Raw genomic sequence first — 22,916 nt, 5'->3', positions numbered from 1 at the left:
ATTTTTTACCCACTGGAGCACCTGTCTAGAAGTCCCATTGCAAGACATAGCATGCGTGTTTAGTATAGATAATAAAGAGGAAAGGCAGGGCAAGGGAGCAGTCACAGAGATTGGTAAGGAGGAGAGGGATGGTTTTCAAAAGGTACTTTGCTCCTTTGGTTATTTGTTATTGTGGATGTTCTTGTGGATGAGTTTTACTAACTAGCTGAATGGGTTTGAGAGACAGTAAATAGAAGAGGAGATTGAGTGCTGTAAGAGCTGACCTAGATGAGATACCACCTTCATCCTCTGAAATTTCACTGCAGACTGGAGGATCCCTCTTCTGTTGAAAAAGCAGTTGACTTTTTAATTTGTTTATGGTTTTGTTTAGAATGGCTACAGCACACAAAACCAGAAGACATCAGTTCTTCTGGGTTTATGGAAGCCATGTTTATGCTGAAGGGAGGCGTAACCATTTGTTCATTGTTCTTGGTTTCAACAAAAGCCTTGGAGGCTGTAATTCAACTAATTCACATTTTAAAAAAAAATAATACTGAATTGGGCTTATTTTCAGCTTGGCAGCTGTCTTTACAGATGCCTGGAAACTCATTTCTCAGTCTATTCTAGAAATGTCATAGGTGTGTTTTCAGGGCTGGTGACTTGGTCTGTTCTGATGTATGGACTTGGGAAGAAAACACTGGCCAGATAACTTGCAACAGAGTTGGCTACTAGTACTGACTCTGCCATGGGCTTGTCTGGTGGCTGTGGACAGTCACTTGATGACTCTGTGACTCCGATTTCATACCTTTAAAATAGGGGTGACAATTTTTGTTTCCTTTGTAAAATGTTTTGAGATCTGCTTTATACCACAGGAAACATTACTAATAGTTATCATATATATATTACTCTTTTAAAGCCATAGGAAACATCCAACTTTGTCCCTGCAACCAGTGGGGGTCCCTAAAATCATTCAGAATTAGTAGCTGGGAGAGAGTGGCTGTTGCCAGCCCTGAGCTCTGGCACTGCTAATGGGGTACCCATGGGAGTGTGGAGCTCAGCATGTGCTGCTGGCTGCACCCCGGTAGCTCAGTAGATGCTGGGGTGATGGGCCCACGCTGAGCTCCGTACTCCTGCAGTGCCATTGTTGCCATTATCTGCCCTAGTTAATTTAAAGCTAGCTCAAGTATGTCTGCACAAGCTGCAGTTAGGCTGTGACTGCAGTATAAAAATACACCCTACAGGAGACCACAGGCAGCCAGAGCTTCAGAGAAAGCATCTTAGTTACATTTGCAATCAAGCACAGTCTGCTGGCATGGTTTCAAATTTACCTTACCTTTGGCTTATCATTCTTCATACTCTGCAAATACAGCTCTGCTCTCAAAGGGAAGGTTTTCTTTATCCTCTTCACCTGTCATGAATGGTGTTCTAGACTAGGGCATGCTAAAAATAGGAATTTAAATGCCTCAATTTTCATTTTAGTTGCCACTATATCCGTACATAACTCTCATCTACCTTTTTTCCCATCCAAAATGTGGAGGAAGCTTTAACATGGTGACAATAATGCTGAGAAGTAGGTAGTATCACTCTGTTTTGAGAGAGAGCGAGAAATCGAGACAGAGGAAAAGTCATCTACCATGGACTAAACAGGGAGTCAGGGTGGGAGAAGGAACTGGCTCTATGCATTTATGTTTTCCCTAGGGGAACCAGTGGTGTTTGGACCACATGTAGTGTATCAGTTAATCAGTAACTCACCAACTACCAATTGCATCCCAATCCATTTTTTGCCAGCTCCCCTGTTTTTGTACACCTCATACTAATGTTTATAAGAGAAGTCTTAAGTACACTTTTAAATGACACAACAAATTAATAGTAAACTGAATAATTCAGTACTGTATGGAACAAGCATCCTCCTAGGATGTATCAGATAAATAAAACATGGGTTAGAAGTCTCTCTGAATGATGGTATTGTAGGAAAGGCATCTCAAAAAATAAAGGAGTAATGATCACGTACTTTTCTGTTTTATAGTCTTCCTTTCTTAATATATGTAAATCTTTGGCTCCAAATTCAAATGCTTATGGAAAAGGTATACATTGAAAAGATCTGGTTTTAAGTCTCATTAGCTGTGCTAAGTATCAATTCATTTGGCAGAATATTCTCCCAGAAAACAGTTTGTGCCAGTTCAACGCTATTTGATGGCTGATTCCTCAAAAGATCTATTCTGAGTATAGAAAGGAGCCACATGATTCATTCAGCTTGTGCATATCTATTTTATCTCGATAGAAGGATTATATATGGAGAGATAAAGGTTTGTTAAACAAAGTATCATTAATCACTCCGTCCGGAAATGTAGACTTTGCAGGAGCATGCTGTAATTTGCATCACTTTTGCTATGCCTTGCCAGTGCTGCTGGTGAGAAATAACAAACCTGTATTTATGAAAAGGACAGGTTTAAGATGAAAATAATTCAATCTGAAAACTGTGAGAATGGTACAGAATCCTGTCGCCTGCACTTGTTCAACGGGAGAACACTGTATTTGTAATAAATTCCTTTTGCTCTGGATGAGTTCTGCATTTTCAATGAGGTTAACTTGGCAACATTCTAGTTGATTTTAATAAAAATAGCTGCTTTGAGGACAGGGAGCTGAGGTTGCCAAATTTACAGCTGCCTTGCACAATTACTCTTACACCTCCTTCAGGGCTACTTAGAACCAGTAAGCAAATTAAGTGTATCGATTGCAATTTTGTTGGACTAACCCTTTTTTCTTAAGGAATAAACTTGATTCCTTTCAGTATGTGTCTGCTCAGAGTGATCTCTTTTCTTTTCAGCCATAACACAAAGACAACATCATGGCTGGATCCACGACTTGCGAAAAAGGCTAAACCTCCAGAAGAGTGCAAAGAAAATGGTAGGTTATTAAGTTTTCGTTGCTGCTCAGAGGGGATTTGCCTTTGTGTGTGTGTGTCTCTCTCAGTTCTTACAAAAATCAGGCATTTGGGGGAATGATGAAAGGTGTTTAATTGCTGCTTTGGTTAGAAGCCATAAGTGATACCAGTTCTCAGTGTGCCATGTGTTTCTGCTTTTTATTCCCCTTTCTGATGCTATCCAAAACTGAGGATCACAAGTGTGTTTTCTGCCTGTTGTGTGTGTGACTCCGGGACTGACCCTCTCCCTCATCTCCTACAGAGAACTTTGGTCTGCAGAACAGAATCCCTTTTCAGATTCTGAGCTTTTAATCTACAGGCGATTCAATGCATAAGGGAAACTAGCAGCACCGTGGGAATATGAATATTGTTTGATTTGTATTTAAAGGTACAGTGCTATGCTATTTAGTAGCCAATTTAAACAAAATAGTGTCTGATAAAACAGGGTGTGGGACGGAGAAAAGAGATCGGTGTCTGTCAGAGTTCAAGGCTGGGTTTGGGGGGTACTGCATTGTTAATGGTTTAAAATTTAAAAGCGTAGATACTGTTGAGGATGCTTACAGGAGCTGTAGCTGTTGTGCAGGAGAGACGAGTATATTGACAGATTCAGAGATATGAAATAATACAGATCATATTGAACTATCTTATATGCATTCAGTATAATTTCTATTTTTTCTCTGGTAAAGTTTCAGTAATCGAAATCATTTAATAAAGCCAAAGTAAAAATGTATTGTAATAGATCTTTCTACAAGGAGGTTTTTTTCTTTGTTTTATAGTTCAGTGTCAGTTCAATTAGCAGTTAAGAAGTAATGGTATCTAAACACTGCTACTTATTTTATTATTGTGAGATACAGAGGTTTAAATGCATGCATGCTATGTGCATTAATAAAAAACATTTTAAAATATTTTAAATGTATTAATATGTTTTCATGTACTGCATCTGATTTATTTTAAATTTTCAAAAATTCATTAATTTGGTTAATGTAAATACTATTAACAGAAAGAAAGCTCAGTGCCGTTTTGGGCTGATAAAGAGGTCACTGAGGAGTTGCTGGTTGTGTGAAACGCAGGGTCAGTGGTTTGGTAAAGGATGTTCCTGGGTTTTTTTGTAAATGGCTTCATTTTGAAAGATTGCTATATTCCAAAAATCCCTTCCTTATTTCAGCAGTAATTCTGACGTTCTCTTCTGACATCAGAAATTACATGTCTGAATGATTTTGTGATGCTGACAACAGTAGCTCCCAAAGTAAATTCTACAGTGAATACAACAGAAGTGTATTACTGAACAAAACAAGGGCACAGTTTTGCATTCTAAATCTCTCACATTACTTATGTGAAGCTATATCTTTGCCTGCTCCTTAAGGAATACTAGTGGAAAAAGCTGAAGAAAATTCCACCAATATCACAGAGTAACATATCTCAGAATTACTTGGAGTAAATGTGTGTTGCTTTCTTTTTTTCTTTTTTTCTCTTTCTGTTAGCTGATGTATACTGAGATCACAACAAGCACTGAAATATCAAAAAAAACAAAACAAAACAAAACAAAAACCAATGTATCTGAAACAATTTAAAATGAAAATAAGTGCATTAAAGAAACAGCATTATTTTGTAGTTATTTGACTACTGGATTATTGAGTTACTATAGTATGCTTGGGTCATGTTGTTCTTTTAAGGGTTGCTCAGCTCATTAATGCAAAGTACTTGAAGTGAAGCATAAAAGACTTTAGGGAGAGATTTTCTATTCTTACAGAGATTGTTCTTGCAGCATCCTCTCTTTTTCTAAGGTTCTTTGGTTGTTCAAAAATGTGGTTTTGTTTTTTTTTTTAATCTAATTTTAAGAAAAGGTTTTTAAAAATCACTAATGTGCCTTAAAATGACTGTACCTTGCTGCTGAGGTCCAACACCAGGGACTTTGTTATAGCACACAGGGATTTGGGATTTTTGTTTAGATTTAATGTCAGATCAAGGATTAATTTCACACGCGTTTCAGCTATGGCTTGATAGATTTTTTTATGCCAAACATCTTTTCTGTTACTTATGATTTATTCTGGCACATTTTACTCAGAGATACAAAGTTTTAGAAAGACATCAGTGTTTAGATAGGAAATGATACTTACCTTGCTTCTTTATCGCTATCTGCATAACTTGTGTTTTTCATTGACATTCATTTTGTCACATCTGAAACTTGTATTGATTCTCTGAGATACATTATGATGTCCTTATCACCTATCAGATTCTGCTACCAGGTTTTCATTCTGAACAACCCAACTTTTGTGTTCTCCTTTCAGTGCAAATCCTGCCAAATCCTCCTTCTTCATTCTGCCACCAGCACGCAGTTTCCACACCACAATGTCCAAGCAGCATACAATACTTGAGTCCTGATGTTCTGGGCTAGTGATATTGAGGACCCCCTTGCTCCAGGCATTTCCTCTCCTCCACTTTCAGCTCTTCAATACCCCTTTGCCAAATACAATTTCTTCATTTTCTCTGGCTTCTGTATCTGCAAATCCCAGTGCTTGCTCATTTCTCTTTGCAAAATCTGAAGCAACCTTCCAGCATATCCCTCCTCTTGGAAAAATTTTCGCATGCCTTTGCCAAGAGATTGACAAGCTCTACCAAGTCAAGCTTTCTTGCCTCCGTGCTGTGGACTCTTTCTGTTTTCCTTTAATGACACCCACTGCTCTAAACCCCTTTGTAGGTCAGGAGGTTTTAAGGGCTGATCTTTATTTCTGTCTCTGTCGTGGAACTTCTGTGTGAGTTTCAGCAAATTACTTTGACTTTTGCTCTGTCAGATCGACTTAGATGACAGGTCTTTGAAGCAAGAATTGCCTCTTACTCTCTGTTTGTGTGGTGCCTATCTGAGTTTCATAATAGCACTAAGCAGAAATAGCTGGCAATTCTTCAATAAGAACTAGAATTTTTTTCACATTTCCAATTTCCTCCAGCAAATCTTGGTTTTATTAAAAATAATTGTGTTTTCTCTCCTGGAAATATGAATTAAATATTTGGGTTTTCTGAATTGTAATACTACTCTTAAATTAGTCCTTGTTCTTTTTTTTTCACATAAAAATTGGTTAACCAATTATATGTAGAGTACTACAGAAGTTATAGTTCTTCCCCCTTTGTTTCTGTGGGCTAGATCCCCTGGTTGCTATATTTTCTGTAAAGTCATATTACATAGCAGACTCACAGGATTTGCATGATTACAGGTATATTATGTGAGTGGTCTACTAACAGAGTCTGTTCTTCGGGAGACAATGTGGAAAAGAATGACAAGTCCCATAAGGCAGTAAAAAAAATATTTTAATATTGAAAAGCAGTTCAGCCTTTATGACATGAAATATCTCAGGTTTTAGAAAGTTCATTTTTGGATAAGAAATGTAGTAATTAAATTTTTCAAATTCTTTAATTTGTTTTAGGGAACTTTCCATTCTGGAGAAAAGTGAACATTCACTTCATTATCCAATTCGGGGATTAAACAGCTGTTGAAATTTCCTGGGATCAGACATGTCAAAACTAACTTATTTCATTACTACAAATTTCACTTATTTCATTACTAATCCATCCTAATCAGTAGTCTCTATCACTCTTAACCCTCCCTTTCTTTTTATGTTAACCTTCTTTCTCCTGTCTCTTAGGTTTAAGATACAAGTAGGCTTAAGACTATAAATAAAGCTTTGATTTCACCTAGCATTCATCTGTCATCTGTCTTTCCATCTCCTCTACACCCACCAACTTGACTGCAAAATATAGATGTTTATTTAGGGTGATCTGAGTTGCCGTTAAACTTCATTGACTGTGAACGTCAGCTCTGTTTTAACAATTAGGGGGCACAGATATCTGGTTCACATGTAAACCCTTGTATGTAGACAGACTACTACATTTAACTGTCTTCATCTTGAACTGAACCCCACCCTCCTGTCACATTTTTTCGGGTTATTCTTTTCCTCACTCCTGTACTCACAGCCAATACATACCTTTGGGTGAGCTCACTGCCACGCACAGCTTCAGCGCTCTTCTTCACGCCGACACACACATCTACCCTTGTCCTCTTCATGTTTCTCTCCTAGTTGAGCCCGTTGTTTCATGCTACATACAATGTCTCCCACTGGACATCTCCCATCCTGAGTCCTCAAGCAAATTCCCTTTTGCTAACTGCAGTACTTTCCACATCCATATATCCTTGCCCTGCAACTTCATGGCATATTGGACTTCTCCCTTTTCCTTTTCACCCAGACAGCAGAGTTCCTTGTCAGGGCTTTGTGTGGCACATGCAGTGTGTCGTAGCACATACAGCATGCACACGCAGTCACAAATTCAGGAATTCAGATCCCTTTCCTTCTTTGAGAACACTGTCATCATCTTGATCAATCATCTCTAAACATTTCAGAATTTCTCAAAAAAAAAGGCTGTAGATATATTGCTAGGACTGAATTTTTAAACATATGTATTTAGATACTTAATGTGATTCTTGCCATGAAAAAAAACAAAAAAAAAAAAAACCAAAAAAACCCAGAAGACAAATGTTAAATTCAGAATCATAAGGGCAATCACTGATTAGGTATCTGTAATCTTAAGGGTACAACTATCTCAGGAAGCCAATAATATTTCACATCAGTAAATAGTCCCACTTTTCCTTACTTTTTTCTGAAACTTTGTGTAGTGCATTTTCAGCTGGACACGTCTCTTGTGAGACACAGGAGCGTCTTTGTTCACTGCATTTTCAGTTTAGAAACCTCTCTAAATGGTTCTGAGATTTAAAAAAAATTATTTTCAAACCATTTTGTGTTACATTTTATGAGTGCTTTAGTGCTGAAAAATGCTTCTTTCTCAAAGCCTCGCCATTTAACATTTGTCCCTCTTGATGTTTCTGCTCTGAGCTACTGTCTCACCATTTTTACACACCCTATACTAATCCTAGAAATGACTGAAGCCCAGCAATTAGTCTGCAGTCTTGATTATTTTGCTTGTTTCCAGCAGGCGTTCCTCCTCCTTAACTCAGAAATTAAACTCAGACTTCCAGTGACAGAAGAAAGTTTGCATGGACACCTCTGTTGTTATATTTCCACAAGTGTAAACAGGGATCCAAACCAAATATTTTCTCAAATTTCACCAGAATTTGTTAAAATTAATACATTTTCATAATGTCATTAGTTTGTTTGACTATTGACATGAAAGATAAAATCTAGGGCTGTCTTTCTCATCTTGCTTGCATTTAATATATTTTAAATTTCTTGCTAAGTGTTCAAACCACGTAATGAACCGTTGCATATATCCATTTTAACTTCAGCTGCCAGCAAATAACTCCCATGCAAAGAGATTCTCTAGATTTATGAGGTAGTGTTATTATTATTATTATTAGCCATAAAATTCAACGTGCTCTACTGCTTTAAAAACCAAGATTTTAAATTCGTTGTTCTTTTTTGTATTTGCTCTCTGATACTTTTCTTCTTCCTTTGAGAAGATTATTTATATGGGATAAAAATGAAGAATGAAAAGAAAGAATAAATAATTGGTATTACCATTAATCTCCATTATTCCTGTTTCATGATGAGCATCTTAAAAACCTGTTTGCATTTGAAACTGGTTTGTTTTATTTATAAATAATTTTTCTTTTCACTTGTAAAGATTTTGCAACTGAACATATAAAATGAGTAAGAAGTGATCTCAAAACAGGAGCACTTGGTTTCTTGTTTTAATTCATACTGAATACCTATGAATACTTCTTTTTTCATCAAAAAAAATAGATGTGACTCAGACTGCTTTATGACACAAGCAGTTTTTTCAGTACTTTTAACCACACTTTTTTTTCTTATTTACACAGAATTTTTGAGCATTTCTGTCACGATCAAACTGTAGAATGTATGTCTGCATACACCTCCTTCCTTTTAGTAAGTGCAAGCTGCTCTATAGTTAAACATATGCATAACTCTATCCAACACTGCAACTTAAAGTAAATCACAAACATAATAAATAATTTGTTGTTGTATACCTGATTCTTCACTATGCTGTAGTAAGACATATCAACCCTTCATATTTTTGTTTCGTAGATGCATTTAGGCATAGGCATGCTGGTGTTATGGGTAAAGCATTACTTCTTGATTTCCTTACACATATTTTCACTGAAAGCCAAGTACTGAACTTTCATATGGATACCATTTATATGTGGCAATGCCCACTAGTGGCAATTTGTAGCAGATAAATACTTACCTGCAAACAGATTTTCATTTGATTAAAGTAGTAGTAGTAGAGTAGTAGAGTTTGAAACTAAATCTTTCAGCAGTCTAGGGCACAAAGGGGTGTGAGACTTTTTTGGCTGATTGGGATGAAGCCGTATCAGAGATTTACATGTGAAACTTGGATGGACAATGCTGTACATGGGTAGAGGAGGACATGGAATGAGGAGGACATGGAATGGGGAGGAAGTGCCCTACACTGTTGTGTAGACAAAGCATTAGCAGGGCATCTTGCAACTCCAGATCAATCACCTGCTTCTGTTAAATGAATGGATCCCAATGCGAACTGGGAGAGAAGGCTAGCTTTTGGGTTTTGTCTAGTGCTGTGTGGCCCTGAGCACTGTGTCTCTCAACATGGTATTCTGCTCATTGCTTCCTACAAATTTTTCTCTTGGTGACTTGTAAAAGGCTTTTTTTTTTTTTTTTTTTTTTAAGTTGTCTCTGCAAACCAGATCAGCTTGTGCAGGCCAGACAAGTACCTGCAGAGCTCAGGGTATAACATTTTCTGATGCACAGGCAATGTATTTATCTTTGAGATATCTGTGTCTCAGCTAAATGTAGTTGAAAACTAACAATAGATTGAGACTTTAACAGAGGGAAATGGTGAACAGACAGTACAAACCCATAAAGTTCATTTCCCGAGGAAAACAAAGTAGAAAGAGATTTCATCTTCAGAAAAGTAGGATTTTTTCATGATTAAAAGGAGAACTCCTAAAATTATACAAGTCATGACTGATATCTAATGTTAAGTGCTAGTTACATTGTGTCTTAAATGGTACCATTTGTTCTACTATAGTCAAGGGTCTACCAGCATTACTATTTTAAACCTTGTTTCCAGGGAATTATATTTGCTGTTGGAAATATGCTGAGGAGAATCTCTTTTTTAGATTTCATACTAGAATAGCTTAATTCTTTTCTACAAATGCTGGAATGTTGTTGGTTATTAAATAGGTCACCATATAAAATAACGCTTTTATATAGAATGAGACATGGCTATATACAAAGAGACCCTTGCTTATTTTATTAACGGTTCGTATGTGCATTTTTTCAGGAAAGCTGTCTTGGAGAATTTTAGCTTAATGTTAGTTTATAACATATGACTAAGCCACAGATAAATAAATGCCACAGAAGTGTCTGTCTCTAATACAGTTTTCAATCCATAGTCCATGGCAGCCTGCAATTCATAAAAATTTAGTTAGTCTGTGTTATCTTTTATTATTCCTGTTGGCCTCAATTAATAAAAAACAGCTGCCAACCACATTGCAAAAACTTTCTGTCTATGTACTTGTCCATCTCACGTGAAATTTCAGAAATATTTGAAGTGGGTTTAGCTCTTCTTCACATTTGGAGTCTAAATGCTAGTTAATATTTTCCCTGAAAAATACAGAATCATTATGTCTCATATGGCACATTAAATGATTTCAAATGGCAGAGAAAGCATCGTGCACAATCGTGATGGATAGATGACCAAGGAGGTGCTCTCTCTGTGAAGGGAATTCCCCATTTTAGCTGATGTGGGCACCTACGAGGTACTTGCTGCAACATCTGATATGTGGTGACCTGATGCCTGAAAAGGAGTCCAGATCCCCATGTTGGGAATTTATTTGTGGGTAGGGAATTGAGTACAAAATAATAAGCCAGAAAGGCTGTGCAATTAAGAGGGAGATAGCTGAAGACAGAGAAGAGGAAAGGTTAATCACAAACTTGCATCTTAAATCTTGATCCTCTCCAGGGTTTAACAAAGTATTCAAGGCTCTGAAGTATCACATCCATCTAAGAGCCAGAGTCTGGCCTCCTCTCCATCCTCTCTTGTGGATGGGGCTTATACGTGTTTCTCAAAAAATGTGTGGAGACCTATTTCTTTTATTTTAAAAATAACAACTTTCTGTATTACAGCCTGGAAAAGATACTATCCTGCAAATGAGAAAAACATGTTGAGTAAGCTCCTCTGCCAGGTGGGGTGCAGAATATAATGTCAGATTAATCAATCCAGAGAGAAAATATGAGAGCATGACATTGTCCCTAGACATTTTAAACCATCTCCTCTGGGATGGTTTGAATTGCTGTGCCAAGGACTGTTGTTTTTTTTCCCAAGGGCAAGTAAGCAATGCTGAGAGTGCCAGGCACACATGAGTAATTTTGCTGCAAACTGATACTGCTCTGCAAACGCTTTTCAATTCAGACATCAAAACCCTTCCTGTTCCAGGCCTGAGTCACTTCTGAGTATGGACTGCCCATCACGCACTCCTGCCTGGTGGCTTTGTGATATGAACAAATGACTAGGAATTAGGAAATGGATTGACAGACTACCAAATTCATTTCCAGTTTTGACTTAAATCCAGGTGTTTCCAGATGATAAGAATACTGCACCTTTAAACCACAGAGTTTTTACTTAGAACTCTCTTTTGCAGATTATTAACCCCATTTTTAAGTAGTATTTAATGCCATCAATTTTGTAATGGAGCTGGCATTACTTGTTACAATATTGATCACAATGAATTTTTTCTGTCATTCAAGTACATATTGAACATGCTTTATTCAGCTTGAATTTTCAATTTTGGGTTAATTAATAATGAAATCTCTTGAACTGTCATGACCTTCGGAAGGGCATTTTGTGCTGGCAACACCAGATGGGCATTAATTGACAAAAAAAAGCATTCAATGCCAAAGTCACAATAATGATAATAAAAATAAGAAAAAGGGTTAGTGAGCGTTTCTTCCTGGGAGTTCAGAAGACACGGCTCTGGACCACCTGGTTGCAGTGACACATCTTATAAAAGTAATTCTTCATCCTTGGATAAGATTTAGGACAAAATAGCTGTCCACATGTACGTACCTTGGAGGTCTATGCCTTGGGGCCAGCCCTGGGCAACCTGCTGATATCTCCCTGGGAGCACTCTTGGTGCAGGGAGCGCTTCCATGCTGCACACTTATCAGTGTGCCAGATGAGTCCTTTGAGCTGCAATGGACTATTAAGTATTACTTTGCTTTCAGAGCCATTACAGTTTCTCACGGTCTCAGACATGCAAATCCCTATAGAGTACTAACCTTAATCTTAAATAGAGTTGGTAATTGCAAGGACAAGAATAAATAAAAGCATAGAAAAAATGTCTATTTTCCTTGATTGTTCAGCTGGCACTTGGCTGTCTTGCACTCACTGCTCCCACTGCTTTCCCAGATTGTGTGTTTAAATGAGGAGACCGGGAGATGCTGGGACCCGGAGGCATCCTATGGCTGCCTGCTGACCCAGTGCACAGGCTGCAAGGATCCCCACCTGTACAGGTATTCTCGGCCTGATAGTAACTCGGATTTTAAAGGTTGCTAAATGCAGGCTGAGGAAGCTACTATCTTGTCCTATAGTCCTTGATGAGGAAAATCACAGGCTTCCATTCTAATTAGCTCATGATGTTACAAAAACAAATCACTTCAAGTTTCACTGTTTCATGAAAGGAGGTCATGTAAACACACCCTTCACCAGACTGTGAAACTTACTTGCTTGTAAAATGTCCTGAGATTCTCAGCTGCAAAAGTTCCATAGAGATATGAAGTATTATTTTTGATACAGAGTTTAAGTCTCTATTATAACATGTATAATAAATGCCCACTCTAAGGAATGCAGCAAGTTCATCAGTGATGCAAGATATAATGAATAATACATTTTTAAATGGCGGTAAAAGTTGACTGTTATTTTGTAAAACTTTTTCAAATTATAATTTAATTTCAGAATAAAATAAATACATTCACCAGTGATGGACCCCAAAACAGAGCCAGCAAACTGGAGCTAACATGATAGTACAGTTTAAACTACACTGCAACTGAAAGATGGTCCGAGGCTACATGACCACCACAAAATGGCTATGGTACCTTGAGTTTCTGCTGGTGCTGCTGGAGCTCCTCACATCCAGTTTCTGATAGCATCCCTTTTTCGTTTTGCTGCCAAGTTAACTGGCGAAGCTTAAGTAGTTTTCAGCTGAAATGTGTAATGAAGTTTAGAAAGGGGGGGAGAGCGGTTTTTTTTAACTCATCAGGAGAAACAGGGCCAGAGTTTTAACAACTGACATCTTTAACAAACTATAAATTCGATTCCACTCACCACTGAAGAGAGTAGCAGAATTCCCACTGAGTGCTCGAGGTTGATTTTTGCCACTAAAATGCAAGTGGTATGAGAATAGAGGTGGCCTGAAACATTCCTATGAGGACCACTGAAAGGAATGCTCCAATGTGGGAAATTCTGAAAGAAAACCTTTTCACATAGAAAAGAATTCACAACACCATATTTAGCAAAGATCATACTCAAGGCCTTGATGCCAATAAAGAACAAAAGGTTGAAATTTCTCTGAAATATTATTTAATCGTAAGTAGAATCAGAGTACATGATTTTTAATCCTATTCTCTCTATAGCCTTAATCCTTCAATCCTTGACTTCTAAATGGCAATGAAGCATGATAGATTTAACAAAGAGGGGCTTGTGGGATTATATTCATTATAATATGTCCAGCTACCTTCATTTTTATTATTTCTCCTCCCTCTGGCTTTTTTATGAAAGCTCTTGTTTTTAACAGAGATCATTAATGAAAAAGGAGTGGCAATCTTCTCCTTTTTAAAAATTAATCTTCATAATCGCCTCATTTTAAATTTCATCCAGAAGGTCAGCAATTTCATTGAATTCAGAAGTTAAAAACAATTCGGTGTTCTTTGATGGAAAGTTTGGCTTGTACAGACCTGTTGGGTATTACCTGGCAATCATTTCAAAGCACATTGCTACCAGATAAGAAATATAATGACTTGCTGAAATCTCTAGTAACACTCATTGTTTTTCAGATACTTTTAAAGGCAGATTACTTTTTATTTTTTTCAACATTATTTGATTGTTCTTTGCTTATAATGCTATACATTTATAGGCAAGTGAAGATGAATTCAAATTTTTCTGTACCTTTAGCAGTTGAGCTTCACAAATACAGTTACCACAGTTTCTTCTTAGTATTAACTGAATTCCTTATATTTACAACTTCCTGGCTTCCATTTTCTTTTTATTTTTGTAATATGCTTTTAAAAAGTTCTCAGTAATTTTCCTTTTGTAAGCCCTGGGCTTTGGTTCTAGCCTAAACTCCTCAAAGTGAGTGTTGTGGAGCTCCTGTTAAATAGAGCTAGAAAATCCTGTCTGAGCACAGATGTCCTGTATTTAAGATTTGACAGATAACACAGCACTTTAAAAAGCCACTGTCTTTCATGACTAATACCCTCGAGGACCCAGTGGCAGATAAGCACCGTTTGTGGGAGAGAAAAAAAAAAAATGTGGTAACATTTCAAGTTTTTTGAGAAGTGTATCTGCCGGAGTGGGAGGAACTCATAGGCATTTAGTATGTGGATGGTGGCTATAGCAGAACAGTTGGGAAGAACTGCATTTTCAGAATTCATAGTAGAAGACTTTGGAATAGAATAAGTGGCTATAAAAGGTGGAAAGTATAAAAAGCAGAGATGTAGGGAACATGTTGCAGGCTATGTAAAAAGAGATTTGGATTTGTGATGCCTTAAAACATTGGAATTATTTCAGCATAGGAAGATAAAGAGGACAAAATCTCTCTGGGTATGAGAAAACCCTGCACCTAGTAAAAACAGGAACAAAGGACTGGTGAGACAAATGAGCAGGATTCTGGAATCCAGATGGGAAATGTTAGAATTTGTTTATTTTAAGCATCAAATCTTTATATGTAATTAAATTCTACAGAATATATTCTGATGTTTCATCAAAATAATAATTTCCAATTACACATTCTGGTGAAGCGTTGGATATTTGTTGTCTATGCAACTGTAAAAATGAAAAGGCCATAGAAATGCAGAGGGATTCCAGATAAATGTAGTCACTTGCTATAAACAAACGAAAAAGCCTTACATATCTGCATATGTACATATTTCTGTAGCCATGCAGGCCAGATTCTGGTAACTCCTGAGACTGGGAGGCTGCCCAGGGAGTTTCCCTGTCCAAAGGAGTAACACCCAGTTCTTCCATTGGATCCGTTCCTTCTGATGCATGAAGGAGGGGGAAAAAAGTCTTATCTTACTGTCAAAACTATTAACAATAGTGCAAAAATAACAATTTTGTCTGAGAAATTATTTAGTCTAGATAACATCTCACTGTTGATAACCTACACTTCTCCTGTACTGGCACTGCTTTGTTTGCTCTGCTGTACTCTGGAGATAACTCTGAAGCTACAGCTTCTTTTGTCTGCATAGTTAAATGGACCGGACATTGGACTTTGTTTCAATATACTTTTGCTCAAATGGACTTTGAAAAATTTCAGAATTGTTTTAGTTTTATAAATTTTTATTTCATCTTTTGGCTCTGACACCACCGTGAAAGACATGAGTTGCTCTGTCCAAAAGTTTTGCTATTTTTGGGGAAGGGAGCGAGAGAGTAAGGGGGGGTTGGATTTACTTTTTTTTAAAACTAGCGGACACCTTTTTCCTCTTTCATCCCAGCTGGATTTCTCTTATCTATTTTCTCATAAATAGTCCATGATTTTCCCTTTTTATATGAAATATTTTTGCTTATGGAATTTATAATTACAGTTTACCTTCTCTATAATAGAACACTTACTTGTGGGAGTAAGAGTTTCACACAATTCTGCATTTTTTACTCCTGTAAGAAAATTTTAGTGATCCCAGTTTTCCTATTACAGAAATAGAGACACTCTATCCATATCTGAAAGTCCTATTCCTTCTGTCCAAAAAGCATCCAGAATAATTGTATATGACTTTCATAATTAAACACTTTTAGAGATACTACAGCAATCCCTGATAGATCTATCACAGTCATGTACAGCTACTGAATTTGAAAGCATCTGCCACTGCTCTCACAAGATGGAGCTCATGCTTTTCATACTATGCCTTTTGCTTGACCACCAATTTACCTTCAACCTATGTCAGCTTTTTAGAAATTTTCACCATTATAAACAGGGTGAACAAAGTCAAGTTTATCTATTTTGGGACTGATGTATTTTGTATATTCAGACATTCATCTTTTAAGGGTTTCTGTCTGGAATTGATCCCCTGGTTTCCTCCATTGGACTAGAAGAATCATTTAATTTCTTTCTGGTTTGGCTGTGGAAGTGGGAGAGCTCTGCCATCATTGGTGGTTTGGGGGGCAGGCGATTTTGTAGACTTGTAAGTCTCATCATTGTTTTTTCAGTAGTTTTAATGGGGGTCATTAGACTATTGCAGGTTGTAGCCTCCATTAGTATTCATTAAAACTGCCATTTTTTCTGGTGGTCCACTTTGTTCAAAGATACAGGTGCTTCCATGTACTTTTCTACCCTCAGTTCTCTGTGGTCACTTTCTGTGCCATGATATTTCTGCTTGGGCATTCTGTTTGACTTATTTTGCTTTGTCACAACTCAAGAATGTGCCTGTATTTGCAAGTCCGTACAATGTTGCTCTGTTGAGTACCGAAAAATGGTAAGGAATGACGTTAAATTTTATGGCTTCACAACTATTAAAGGCATGACATATAATACCTGTTCACAACATAGGGGACTTCCAAAACTGTTCGACCTTTCTGTGTTTTATCCCCTTCATGTCTTTGTTGTTCAAATTCTTGAAGGATTTTATCACCTTTAGTTTTTTCTCTCCATCCTTCCGTTCTCATGCTTCCCTATGATGTGTGGTCTCATAGTGCCATTATTTGACATCTACTGAGAAGTTTAGACTATTCATTAAATGTGAGAAGTTAAATTGTGGTTTTGGACTTTTGTTGGCCTAGTGAAATGATCATGGTAAGTAGAACAATATTGCCTACTTGCTGCTTGTTAACACTGCTGGAATTTGCACATCACTTTTTTAAAAAAAAAAAAAAAATCCTTGTTGTAGCTAGAATATATTTATTAACATGTACATTTCTATAAATAAACTAAATGGGTAATGCTGGGTAGAAAAATGTAGTCCGAGTAATCTATTTCAGTAAATGTCATTGCATTAAAATTTCGTTACACCCAGCTTGAATTTTCTGTTGTTTTCCTGACTCAATTGGAATCTAACACATGGTTAAAAAGAGTAGAATTTGGTCTAGCAAGGAGTAAAAACAAATAATCTTTTCCTCCTAATCTTAATCCTGCAAGAAATAAAATTGCTAGTTTAAGGAACATTTGCATTAGTAATTCTGTCTTCACTATTACTAGGTAGCCAAAGCAGAATTAGAATGAATTGTTATGAATAAAGGAAGGTAATAAACATACTTTCATCTCTTACTTAGGCATCAGTAAGATTATAAATGACACTAGTACAAGAGAAGACAGCTGGAAAATCCTGTTGTTGCTAAATATTTTTAGGTTAATGTTGAAAGAACCCCACAATTTATTATATTTTTAAAGAAGCCCAGATAAACTCTCAATTAGTGAAAGGTGACAACGTACTTCAAAACCCACTGAATGGCTTCTGTTGAAATCCACTGAAGAGCACTGAATTAGGTGGAAGGATATGTCATTTGTAAGAAGGAGATTTTGGATTTTTCTCAGTGTAGGCTCCCATTATTGATTGACTTGAAGGGTTCCCTATTCAGATGAGGAATGTGCTTTTGAGATTTTGTGTATGCAACACCAAATATTGTCATTATGTCTTCATGAATATTATTTCCAGAGAGAATAATGTGCATTCTGGTGGCAATGCAATCCACATTTAAAATTTGTGTGCAAACAGTGTTTTTTCTGGACTGTGTATGTCTCTGTGATGAGTTCTCCTTCTCTCACTTCTAATGGCTTTTGAATGACTGTGGCAACGGTCACTGACAATTAATGGCTGATGGACAAATTGGATCCATACTAGCTGTCTTCCCGTTATTACTGGGACACTTAAAAAAACAAAATCAACCCCCCTCCCATACATTTCTTTGCCAAACATCATCTCTGAATTACTGTTCTGCTCATGTTTCCTTCATTTGTTCTTGAGATTCACAAAAATGTAGTAACTTTTTCTCCTCTTGGAATATATTTAGTAATGACCAGATTGATAGAAAGCCCAGCTAGAATACTTAGTGTGTTCAGGATATTTTTTGTTGTTTAGCTCTTAATCTGAGAAAGAGACATAATGGCAGATTCTTATTCCTTTCCTGGGATAACAAATTTTGCCATAGTAATTAAGTTGGGCATTGTTACTACAAATACAGAAGGCTTTGAAAAGTCCTATTGACCTAATCTAGCTCTTTCTACCATTCTAATCACCATAACTTCTGAGCTGCTGGTTCTCTGTTTTGCTGTTCTGCTCTCCTTATGTATGCAGATCTCCCACTGATGTTGCTGTAGGAAACTATATAAGAACATGAGAATATCAAAATTCATTACTATCATGTGCAACTTAGAGGAGATGTTTGAACTGGAAATATTGCCCTTCAGTTTTTGCTGTTGTACGTTGAATTTCATATATAGTGCCCAGCAACTGAGATTTTGTACAGACTTGTGATGAATTTGAGGTTGAAATAGTGCCACCATGGATTTGATCCTTCTGAGAACTGAGTCCCAGCTCTTATTTTTTAAACATTATGTGTGGCCAAATGCTATTTCAGCTTTGCATATATTCATGTGCACAGAATTTTGCAACACCAAGCAAAGCAAGATAAGCTTAAAACTAGTTGAAAGAGTTGTGGATTTCTTCTTGGAGTTTCTCCCTGTATGTAATGTATTCCCATCACTGTAAATCTCCGAGTTTAATGCCAGAGATATATTTTCTCCACAAACTTAAAACATTGCCTTTGGGAATTGCTAATCAAAGGAGTTGAACTAAAAGGATAATGGTGATCAGGTGTTCCTAGGCTGCATAGCTCATACAATGTGGATTTTTGTCATGCTGTGATGAGAGTCCCTGATGAAAGATGTGAAATTCCTCACTACTGATAAAATTAAAATCATGTATGGATAACATTCAATTGACATGAATATGGAATGCCTACCTCAGCTTGGATTTTACAGAGTGTTGCTTGTGTGATGGGCGTTATCATAGTTTTAAGTTGTATTTTCCTTTGTAAAGTGCTTTGGCATGTATAATCTTTTCTTGGAAGACAAGGAAAGACGACTTGCTTGAACCTTCAGCACCAGAATATTGCACTAGGGTTGTATAAAAAGCAAGTCTATACATTGCAGTTCTTTCAGGCATATTCAGTGTTGGTAGTTTTCATGGACTTCAGTCAGAACTGGGAAAGTACAGTCCTACAAAAAGTTTTATTACATATCTGGATGACAAACTGTAGAGGATTTTTGGTCTCAACTTATGTGTGATATTGACCTGAAAAACTAGAGATATCCTTGGTTTGAAAGCTGCTTTTATTCCTGGAAAAATGAAATGTGTTTCTTTCTGTTTTAGAAACTATCTAAGTTGTTTTAAAAAGTAATACAATATTAAGTGAATTAGTTATTTGTTTATATTAGAATCTTAGAATTAGAATTAGAATTAGAATTCTGGAGATTTTTATTGTGATTCCATAGCTGAAAGAAAGTTGGGTCTTGTGCTGAATAAAGTTAAATTCCTACTTTACACACAGTAAGGTAAACATAGTAAGAACATAAGGTCTGCTTTACTGGCTCAGAATAGCTCTCTGCCTAACCTGTATCCTGTCTCTAAGTACCACTCAGAGCAGATGGTTGGGAAAAGACTACAAGAAACAAAGCAGACATAATCTTCTCCCTCTCACACCTTCCTACTTCCTATCTCTCAGTATCTTAAAGAATCTCTGAGGTGGAGGCTGCCTAAGGATCACTGTGCTTAACTGTCCTTTATAAAGGTGTCTGATTCCTTTTTAGGGCCATTTAATTGCAACCTGGTGACCCAGTACATGGTTTGTTTTGCCTTATTAGGAGTATATAATACTCACAAATTCGATTTGTTTGTCATATAAAAGCATCACACTTTAGTATAACTCCCCTATAGCTTAGTAAATTGCAGGACACTGCATCTGGGGAGTTTCTGAATAATTTGTCTGAAGTAATGAGTATCATCATGTGATGCTGTATCAAAGCAACTGCTCGAGTGAAAGCCAGCTGGGTACAGCCGTTGTATATCAGATAGTTGCTTGAGTTGTCTCGCTGGAAAAATTAGGGAACATAATGAGCAAAATTAGAAAACCTGGGGAGCAGCCTCCATGGATACCTATTAGCAAGAAGTAATTTGATTAGTGTGAAATCTGTGAAAGTTCATTATTTACAAAGTTTGCTAGTGCTATAAGAGAAGCGCATGTCTACATATACGCATCTATTTATACAACATGGACATACAAATATATAAAGTATGAGATGGGTACTGGGTGTACTTATTTTTCTGTATCAGCTCTATGAAACATTAATAGAGTATTTATTTGCTCAGAATTTAAAGCCCAACAGAAGCTTTCGGTTTGAGTTTCCTGAAAGGCTTTATATAGTCTCAATAAAAGTAGATACTTCAAAAACAAGATCCAGGAGAGGCTGACAAAACACATTTGGTAAGGGAAAATGCACAGGTCTGTTAAGGATTAGATTGATGCTTTTATGAGGCATATATATTTAAAGTGCCGTTTGTGCCCACTCTGCATGATGCTAACTAGGAATACAGAGGCATAACGTGCAGAACTGAGAGAGAAGGACAGACCTGCAGAATTTTCAGCGGAGTCAATGGATGCTGCAGCTGGTCTGCATCTCTCAGCATCAAGTCCTGCTCTAAACATCATAACTGCTTTCACTAGCCTGTCTCCTAGTAAATCTAATATCTGGATGGTTTAACAATGAAGTCATTTACGATACCTTTTGGATCCACAGTTTAAGACCACAAAACCAATTTGATGATATATTTGTGTCAATGGCTTTTGTAGCTATGGCTAATTGGTTTTTTTTCTTACAAACATGAGAGAAATACTTCTTCATAAGGTTGTCATTAGCCTGGGAAAAAAGAGGCCATTGATTAGAGACATGAATAGAATGGCTTGTAAGCTAAATTACCAGTTGGGGATTCCCGAACGGCCAAGGGCACAGCCTGTCTGATCTCAGCAAAACTCTGCATTGCAGTGGGGAACTCCCTGAAGGATGCATTCTCTTGTGATGTTGACCTTAAATCAAGATTGTTGTTTGAAGGAAATAAAACAGAAGGCTTTTATTTTCAGTAACAAATTTGAAGTGTGCTAATTTAAATACGATCCAAAAGCAAAAAAAGTCTATAGCAGTTCAGAGCAACAGACATATTTCTTTGACATATTGAGGTATATCTATGTAGTGTATGAAAGCAAGAAAAGTATTCTACTAAAGTACACAAAATGTGAATATTGTAGCATTATTCTGTTACATGGGAATTTGAAAGTGGAGGACTGCATAACAATTCTCTAATATTATATACTAACATAAAGCAATGACATTCTTAGATTTTAAAAATAAACAGAAAAGTATGATGTACATTCATCCAATGCTTTTGTTTCTTTTCATGCAAAGATATTTTATAGAAATATGTTTTTCGAACTGATAGTGCCCTTTGACAGACATTAAGAATGACAAAATGGATTCTTTAGTTATCCAAATTCAGAGACCTACTGTTATTCTATTTGAATTCACTCTGCTAAGAGTGTAATATAAACCTGAAATGTGTATTGGAATGTTATCACCTATTGAATTTAGTTTTGCAACATCTTTCTAAATGAATAAATATTAGTAAATTCCCTGACCTTAAATGTGAAACGGTCTATTGCACATATATGTACAGAGGTGTGCATCATCAGTACGTCATCTTCTTTAGAAGTTAATGGAGAAAGATAAAATAAAAAGCTTTAATTCATAAAAGCAATTTATAGTATATACAGGCTGAATGAGATATTTTATTATTTTCTGTCTTTTTGCTTTTTATGTCATGAAGATTAACTGAGGCAATGTGAAAAGAACAAAACTGATCTCTTTTACAAAATTTAATCTGACCTACAGATTTTGGACCATTACGGGAACACAGAGATTTGTAGTGAGGCCCACAGTATTGTGATTTCATAGAATGTCGTATTTTTAATGATTATAGTTAAATTTCTAAATCTGTGATGATGAAACAGAGCTTTCATTTAGCATTGTGAATCTCATCAGTTTAACCCTTTAAGAGAGCTCACATCTGCTAGCCATGAGTAGCACATTCTGGCACCAAAACCTTCACTGAAATCCTCAAGTTCATTTCTCAAGTTACTAGTCAGCATAGATGGACCAGGCTCAATAAACCCTTTTAAGAAAATACTTTAACAGGAGCTTCAAACTTATTGTCCTGAGAAACACAAAGCATTCTTCTAATTTCCCTTTTGCAGAAGGTGAGATTGGTAAATTGTTCTGCAACACCTCTGTTAATGAATGCTATTTATTCTACAGAGAACTGCTGCAGTGGTTGCTGTTTAAGGAGCCTTTGCCTGTTTTGTTTTCCTCCTGGATCCCACAAGTATTGTCTGGTACCACCCAGTTTTTGCCCTTAAACTGGATTCTGAGGACCAGAAGTACTCTCTGACTTCCACTCCCTCACCTGGCAAGACAAGGCAAAACAAAGATAGAATTCAGGCTCTGCTGAGTTCTGGAATTATTAGTCTTAAATACTATGTCACCACTGGGCTGAAAATTGAGTTATTTATTGTCAATTGGAATGCCATTCTGGAGTTCCACTACAGTTAGTTCTGTGCTACTTTCATTATAAAATCAGTTTCCTGGAGATGCCTACCTCCATTGGTTTAATATATACCAGACTGGAAGGTGGCATAGAGGTGCTGGTGCTCTTCCAATGTAGAAGTACTAACTGCTGAAGAGGAGGTGTAGTTA

The 22,916-nt window shown here is 36.8% G+C and overlaps 1 protein-coding gene across 10 annotated transcripts in view; it reads left to right on the top strand.

The window, feature by feature from the left end:
* Positions 1 to 22,916, top strand: part of MAGI2 (membrane associated guanylate kinase, WW and PDZ domain containing 2) — a 763,796-nt gene that overhangs the window by 526,221 nt on the left and 214,659 nt on the right. For all 10 annotated transcript variants that reach the window (XM_074827889.1, XM_074827888.1, XM_074827887.1 and 7 more), the window contains one exon: positions 2,807 to 2,886. In XM_074827889.1, the coding sequence (XP_074683990.1) occupies positions 2,807 to 2,886 (80 nt within the window). The remainder of the gene's footprint in view (positions 1 to 2,806; positions 2,887 to 22,916) is intronic.

The sequence above is a fragment of the Strix aluco genome, chromosome 5 (genome assembly GCF_031877795.1).
Source record: "Strix aluco isolate bStrAlu1 chromosome 5, bStrAlu1.hap1, whole genome shotgun sequence".
NCBI lineage: Eukaryota > Metazoa > Chordata > Aves > Strigiformes > Strigidae > Strix > Strix aluco.
The sequence above is the reverse complement of the archived record's forward strand: the minus strand, read 5'-3'. Positions and strand labels throughout refer to the sequence as shown.